The 7,034-nt window shown below is 72.9% G+C and overlaps 2 protein-coding genes across 2 annotated transcripts in view; one reads left to right on the top strand and one right to left on the bottom strand.

Annotated features, from left to right (window-relative positions):
• The window catches only part of CHLNCDRAFT_141544 (hypothetical protein), a gene marked incomplete at both ends in the record, with an annotated part of 3,538 nt that extends 2,508 nt beyond the window's left edge, over window positions 1–1,030 (bottom strand). The window contains 3 exons of the mRNA XM_005843050.1: window positions 194–441; window positions 647–750; window positions 959–1,030. Of these exons, the coding sequence (XP_005843112.1) occupies window positions 194–441; window positions 647–750; window positions 959–1,030 (424 nt within the window). The remainder of the gene's footprint in view (window positions 1–193; window positions 442–646; window positions 751–958) is intronic.
• A 999-nt stretch (window positions 1,031–2,029) lies between these two features.
• The window catches only part of CHLNCDRAFT_141543 (hypothetical protein), a gene marked incomplete at both ends in the record, with an annotated part of 5,889 nt that continues 884 nt past the window's right edge, over window positions 2,030–7,034 (top strand). The window contains 12 exons of the mRNA XM_005843081.1: window positions 2,030–2,137; window positions 2,355–2,442; window positions 2,599–2,662; window positions 2,876–2,979; window positions 3,260–3,502; window positions 3,643–3,864; window positions 4,074–4,481; window positions 4,655–4,727; window positions 5,000–5,090; window positions 5,300–5,740; window positions 5,988–6,116; window positions 6,360–6,960. Coding sequence (XP_005843143.1) covers window positions 2,030–2,137; window positions 2,355–2,442; window positions 2,599–2,662; window positions 2,876–2,979; window positions 3,260–3,502; window positions 3,643–3,864; window positions 4,074–4,481; window positions 4,655–4,727; window positions 5,000–5,090; window positions 5,300–5,740; window positions 5,988–6,116; window positions 6,360–6,960 — 2,572 coding nt within the window. The remainder of the gene's footprint in view (window positions 2,138–2,354; window positions 2,443–2,598; window positions 2,663–2,875; window positions 2,980–3,259; window positions 3,503–3,642; window positions 3,865–4,073; window positions 4,482–4,654; window positions 4,728–4,999; window positions 5,091–5,299; window positions 5,741–5,987; window positions 6,117–6,359; window positions 6,961–7,034) is intronic.

The raw sequence follows: 7,034 nt of genomic DNA, 5'->3' as shown, positions 1-7,034 counted from the left end.
CCTGGCCCCGCCCCCGCCGCGGCAGTGCGCCTGCCGCCGCGCTGCTTCTTGGCGGGGGGAGCCTCCCCCTCCTCCTCCTCTTCGGCTGCTGCCTCCTCCTCCTCGTCCTGCTGCTGCTGTTGCTGCTGCTCCGCATCCTCCCGCCCCTCCTCTTCCTCCTCCTCAGGTGCTGCCTCAACAACCCGCGGCCTACCCACGCCCCTGCGCCCGCCCTTCTTCCGCTTCTTCCCGTCGCCAGCTGCGGCCAGCAGGGCCAGACCCGCTGCGGCTCTGGCCTGGTCGGCGCTGGCCCCGCTGCCCATTGGCGCGGCGCTCAAGGGGCCGCCCTGGGGCGGCACGTCTGCCGCCAGCCTGGCAATCGTGCCGTTGTGGTGCAGCCGCCGCACGTGCTCCCGCGCCTCGTCAGCCGTCTTGCACAGCAGAAGGGCGGCGCGCTGCGCGCTGCACGCGCGCGGCAAGCGGGGGAGGGTGTCGGGCATGGGGGGGTGTTGAGGGGCAGTCGAGCAGGCGAGGAGGCGACAGCAAAGGGCACAGGCTGGGCTGGGTGGGAAACAAGGGCAGAGGGAGCCAAGCAGATGAATGAGGCCCCCCTCGAGCCGCTTTGCAGCAGGTGCCGTGGCCCGGCAGGCGTGTCAGCAGCACCCACTTGTACCGCTCCAGCCCCAGGTTGTACTGCCTGGCGGTCAACGGCTTGTCCATCTGGTGCTGGCGCCACATCGCAAGCAAGTCAAACGCGGTCGCCGCCTCGGCCTGCAGGCAGGCAGCACGGCGCCAGGGCAAGCGGGCAAGCGGTCGGAACAGGCCCTGCGCCGGCACAGCAGCCCCAGCAGCAAGGGCAGGGCGGCTGCCGCCCGCCGCAGCGCCGGCGCGCGGCGCCAGCCGCCGACTGCGGCCCTGCCACTGCACACGCCTGCGTGGCAAAGCCGTGTAGCCTGATGTTCTCTGCTTTCTTGCCAACCGTGCTCTGTAGGTGTGGAGGGTAGGCGAAATTGAGCTGGCACGACCACCCATCCTTGGTGCCCGCCTGCATGCCGGCGCAGCAGGGAGGCAGTGCACTGGGACGCAGTGTGAGGGGCTGGCGGCGTGAAAGGTTGGCTGGCGGGATGGTCTGATGCACCGCTGCGCCTCCAGCAAACCGCTACAAGCACAACCGTCCACAGCAGACCACGAGCAACCCCTCTGCTGCCACCAACCACACACCATTCTGTTTGTGCCGACCCATTGGGATGCGGGCTGCACGGCGTGCACGGGGGGTGGCATGGCGGTGGTGGCGGCAACGTGGCGGCCAGCTCCTGCCGCCGCTACCCTGGCTGTCTGTTGCGGCGCTGCCTGGTTATCCGCTTGTGCCCTGCGCTGCAGCCTCTCTGAAGGCGGCTGGCAGCTGCTCCAGGAAGCTACACACCGGATGTGGCAGACCTTGGCGCTGTTCACAGGCTCTCCCGCGGTGAGCCCGATGCTCAATTGGCCAATATGAGTGGGCCCAGCCGCGTATGCACAGCCGAAAGGCTGAAATGGGGCCGCGATGGGGCAGCATGGGCCTCTCAAAATTGCCAGAAGAAGGCGGGTTTTCCTGTGCGGCTGCTATACACCAACGGGACCCCTCCGGCGACGACGGGCGATCACAGGCTCCTGCTGCAGACCTCCCACCCCTGCAAAAGAGAGCCCTGGCCAAGCAACAAGACAATCGGCATCGTGGAGCCCGCTCAGCCCGCAGGGTGAGAACCAGGCGCTTCTCATGCATCCCCCCTTGCTGAAACAGCAGCGCGGCTCCGCTAACCGAGCGATCCATTGTTTGTGGCGCGGCAACCCCGCCCTTGCTCTCTCAGTGAGAGACACACACGCCAGACAGTGCGGGAGGAGTAAATCGGCGAGTGAGGCATTGCACGGCCGCCCAACAGCCCCCTCGGAGGCACCCCCCCCTGCCGCCAGTCACCCGCCCTGCGGCCCTCCGCCTTCCTGCCTCCGCTGCAGGCCGGCCACCCTGCTGCCAGGAACGCCCCCTAGAGCCGGCGCCAGCGCTCGGTCAGGCATGGTCGCCGCAGGCGAAGAGCCCAGGGGCTCGGCCCCTGCAGACGGCGACGAGCCGGTGGGCAGGATAGAGGTGGACAACAGCATTCAAGGTGCAACCCTGTACAAGGTGCGTCCACTGCACACCATCTTGCCGGCACGCCCGATGCCCAGTCCAGCCGCCACTGTGTCGGCGAGGGTGGCGCCTGCCGCGCGTCCTGCCGCAACCCGCTGGCCACACTGCAAGGCATCAGCCCAGGCAGGCGGCGCCGCTGCCCTCCTTCCCAGCTGCTACCCCCGCCGCGCGACCTCCTGGTCTGCTGCCTGCCCTGGCTTGCTGCCCGCAGGTGCTGTTCCCGCATCAGGGGTCAGAGCATGTGCTGGGGCTGTTTGGATCGCTGGACGAGGCCCACCGCGTGTGCGACGTGCTCACAAGTGCGCACGCGGCACATGCTGCCTGCTGGCCAGGCCGCGGGCATGGACGTGCTGCCAGCGTGCCAGCAGTGCCAGCAGTGCCAGCCCGCATCAGCTGTGCCGGCCCCAGCTTCGTCTGCCTGCGCAACCTTATCTCGACCCTCCTCCCGCGTGCAGTCAAGGAGGCCGTGGATTCCCGCCGCAACCTGTTTGCCCTGAACCTGCACTTTGATCTTGAGAGGTGGGTGGCAGTTGGAGGCACCCGAGGCAGCGGGGCGGCGGCAGCGCTGCTGGCGCTCCCCTACATGCAGCTGCCCTGCAGCAGCGGTCGGGCCCCACTCTCGCCCGCGGCGCGGCCTTCCGTGCTGCCGAGCCCTGCACCGCAGCCCTGGTACCCGCCCGCGCGGCACGTCATGCTGCGTACCGCTCGTCGCATGTACCGCCTGTACCGCAGGTACGGCGTGGACAACGACACCGCGGGCGAGATCCGCTCCGTCTCCTTCCGCCAGGTGGTGAAGGACCTGCAGATCTGCGCCGTGAACCCGCTGGTGCCTGTAGGTGAGCGGGCAGCGGGCAGGGCGCCACGCCCGCGGCGCGCCCAGCCCCACCGCCGGCGCCGACGCCGCCGACGCCCCGCGGCACCCCACACCCCACCCTCTGCTGCCTCTCTCGCCGCGTCGGTTCGGCGCCTGCGGATGTGCCGGTGCCTGCTGCTGCTCCCACCCGCCATGGGGCGCGGCGGGGCGTGCGCTGTGCTTGGGCCCGGTCTCTGCGCTGGGTCAGCCCGCTCTCTGCGCCGCCCAGCGCGCCCCGGCCCCCCCTGCCGCCGCGGGTGCAGGCCCTGATGACAGCCAGGCCACCAGCTGGGCCAATGCGGGGCCCGGGCTGACCACCGGCACTCTGTACCAGGAGGCGCTGTCCCAGCAGCCGCACCAGCGCGCCGAGCCGGCGGCGGCGGGAGTCACCAGCTCCGGCGCGCCGCGCGGCGGCGTGGGCCTGCTGGCGCCCGCGGGCGGCGGCGCGCTGGGGCGCAGCATCGGCCGCCGCGCCGTCAGCCAAGGCGAGCCAGCGGGGCAGCTCAGTGCCGGGCTGCATCCTCCTCCTGCCTGGCTGTCTGTGCCTCCTGGCCGCCTCGGCTGGCTGTGGGTCTCTGCGGTGGCTGGAATGCTGCTCATGCATGTGCCTGCCTGCCTGCCTGCCTGCCCGCGTTCCTGCCTGCAGCGCCCTCGGCAGCACGCCTGGCTTTCCACCAGGCGGGCGCCGCTAACGCCGCGGCGGCAGCCGCGGCGGCAGCAGCAGCGGAGGATGGCGTGGTGGCGTCTGGGCGGCGGGCCCCCGCTCCCCCTCCCAAGTTCAACGGCGCGTCGCTGCCAGCAGCGCAGGGCCAGCAGCAGCCGCCGCAGCAGCAGCGGGAGGGGTCGCCACCGGCAAACGGCCTGAACGGTGCGTGGTGCTTGAGCCTGCACCTGCTGCTTTGGCTGGCCGCCAGTCTGCGCAGGGTGTTGCAGGGGGTGGGGGAGGGTCGGCCCTGGTGGTGCTCGCTCGGGGCAGGCATGTGGGATGGCATGCCGCATCAGCGCATCAGCATTGTATCAGCCTATGGCTAGGGCTGGCTGGCTGGGGGCAAGCGTCTGCTGGCTGGTGTGCTGCAGAGCGGCCCCACGACGATTCGCAGGCCAGCGGCTCGCCACGCAAAGCGCGCAAGCGCCAGCTGGCCGACGGCGAGGAGGAGGAGAGTGAGGAGGAGGAGGAGAAGGGCAGCGAGAGGGCTGCTGGCGGCGGCGGGCAGGGCGGGGCGGCGGGCGATGCCGAGATGGCTGATGCAGAAGAGGAGGAGAGCGAGGAGGAGGAGGAGGAGGAGGAGAGCGGCGGCGGCGCAGCTGCAGCGCGGGCCAGCGCGCCCAACGGCGCTCCCCGGGCTGCCGGCGGGGGCCGGCGCCGCGGCGGCGCCAAGCGGCGCAGGGAGGGCGGGGCGGGGCTGGCGGCGGGGGAGCGGCCTTGGGAGTCGCAGGACGTGCTGGCCTTCACCCCCGCCAACCATCCCTTCCACGGCATCACTCGTGAGCCTTTCTTCTTGTTTTTCCTGGTCGCTGCGGTGCCCCGGCCAGCCTGCTGCTCCCTTCTTGCGCGATGGCTTGCTGCTGCCTGCTGCCGCTGCTGGAGCTCCTGGCCTGCCCGCGGCTGCCCCTGGCCTCTGCCCGCCGACCCCGCATGGCCGCCCCTTGGCCTGCAGGCATTTCGGGCAAGATGGCGGCTCAGATCACGTACAAGATCGGGGCGGGGGGCAAGCCCTCGCCCACCGCCAAGTGAGCCACCTGCTGCCGCCGCGTGTGCCTGCCCCTGCCCTGCTGCGTGGCGCTGTGCCTGCCCCCGGGCCGCCTGCGCTCTTCCAGCGGCCCGCCAGCGAGCTGCGCTGCCAGCCCCAAGCTGGGGTTGGCTGGCTGCCCGGGCCCCGGCGGCTTCCCCACAGCCGAGCACCGCAGCCGGGCGAGCGAGCCATTCTCCGTCCTGCCGCCACCGCCCAGCCATGCTCTCGCATGCGCCCCCCACCCCACCACCACCACCTCCGCCGCCGCAGGACCACCAGAACCGTGCGGTTTACGCCGTGCGGTACTGCCGCCGAGGCGGCTGTGTGCTGGGACCTGGCCGCCATGTGGCGGGCCATGCAGGTGCGGACGCTTTCCTCCCGCCGCTTTCCTCCCCGGGCAGAGGCGCTGCCGTGCCCGCTGCGAGCGCCGCCCCGCTCCCACACCTCAAGACACGCATGCACCACCGCCTGCGCTGCATGCCCCCTGCCATGCCGTGCGGGCCGCGCGTCACGCTCGCCCCGCTACGCAGCGGCTTCACCTGCTGTACCGCCGTGCCTGTACTGCTGCAGTACGGCGCCGACCCCGCCCAGCTGGATGGCGGCGACGATACCGGGCAGCGCCTCAACTTCTCGTGGCCCCGCTACGCCGCGCTGCTGCCCATGCTGCGCGGCTGCAAGACCGACAGCGAGCTCAAGGGCCAGCTGAAGGCGCTGAGGGACCAGGGAGGGCTGGCCGAGGTGGCCACCGGCGGCGGCGCCGCCGCGGCGGCGGCGGCGCAGCCTGTCGCAGCGGCGGCGCAGCCCGCAGCGGCGGCGCCGGGTGAGGAGGAGGCGGGGCCGTCTGGCGGCGCCGCTGCTGCTGCAGACAGCGGTGGCGGCGCCGGCAGCCCCGCCCCGCCTCGCGGCAGGGGCGGCCGCGCCAAGCCGACCGGCAAGAAGAGTAAGAGCGGGCGGCAGGGGGTGTATGGCAACGGGCCCTGGACGGCGCAGCTCACCCTGGCGCAGAAGCAGGTGGGTGCCGCCCGGCGCTGCCCTGGCGCCGCAGCAGCAGCCGTGGCGCCGCCGCAGCAGCCGTGGCGCCGCGGCGCCTGCTGCACGCCTGACACCTGTTTCGCGCCGCGCTGGCTGCCCCGCTGGCTGCCCTTGGGGCTGCTCGCCAGGGCCCTCACTTCTTCACACCACGCGCTCGCGCACACACACACACACACACACGCGTCACACCCATGCACGCACGCGCGTTCCGCCCCACCGGCCGCAGGTGGCGCCCGGCCGGCAGCGCCTATGGAACAGCATGCGCGGCTCCCAGACGCTGAGTGTCAGCCAGTGTGGCACGCTGGACCTGGCGGCCGCCGCCGCAGACCTGCTCATCCTCTGGCGCTGCCACCTGGTGGGTTGGCAGGGCGTGCGTGTGTGCGGGGAGCGGGGCTGGGTGGCAGGGGGAGGGGAGGGCAGGGCGTGAAAGGGGGGTGGTGGAGGGGCCTGCAGGCCCGACCCTCCTGCCTCGCCTGCAGCCCAGAAGCGGCGCAGCTCCCGCCTCGCCCTGCGCCCCCTGCCGCTCTGCTTTCTTCCTGAGCTGCTGCCTTGGCTGAGGCGTCCCCCTGCCGTGCCTGTACCGCCTGTACCGCTGCAGTACGGCAAGGACCCCTCCTCCGCCACGCTCAACTTCCCGCTGGCTCCCTACCGCCCCCTGCTGCCCGCCCTCAGCGCGCTCAGCATGGTCGACGTGGCCAGCCATGTGGCGGCGCTGAGAGAGGCAGGCAGCCTGCAGGCGGTCGTGGACGCGGCGCAGCGCGGCGGCGGCGGCTCCGCGGCCGCGGCGGCTGCCGCCGCCGCGCCCGCGCCTAGGCCTGCTTCGGCGCCCGCACGCCGCGCGCCCGCCGCGGCGCCGCCTCCCGCCAGCCCCACCAGCCCCACAACCCGCGGCAGGCTGGCGGCGGCGGCCGCAGCCGCGGCGGTTGCCGGCAGCCCCACCACCCGCGGCAGGCTGGCGGCGCCGGCGGCAGCGGCGGCGCCTCCGCCGCCCGCGCTGCCGCCGCCGCCGCCGCTGCGGCAGCAGCAGCAGCAGCAGCAGCAGCAGCAGCAGCAGCAGCAGCAGCAGCAGCAGGCGCGGCAGGCGCGGCAGGCGGCGGCGCGGCCGGTGGATGCTGCTCTGCAGGCGGCGGAGGGTGCTGTGTCTGCTGAGGCGTTGCGCCAGCTGGTGCGGGGGATGACGCAAGAGGAGCTGCTGCATGGTGAGCGCGGTGCGCCAGCCGCCGCCGGTGCGCAGCAGAGGGCGGGGCGCCCGGCTGGCGCGAGTGCCTGCCCG

The sequence above is a fragment of the Chlorella variabilis genome (assembly GCF_000147415.1).
Source record: "Chlorella variabilis unplaced genomic scaffold CHLNCscaffold_35, whole genome shotgun sequence".
NCBI classification, from domain to species: Eukaryota; Viridiplantae; Chlorophyta; class Trebouxiophyceae; order Chlorellales; family Chlorellaceae; genus Chlorella; species Chlorella variabilis.
The sequence above is the reverse complement of the archived record's forward strand: the minus strand, read 5'-3'. Positions and strand labels throughout refer to the sequence as shown.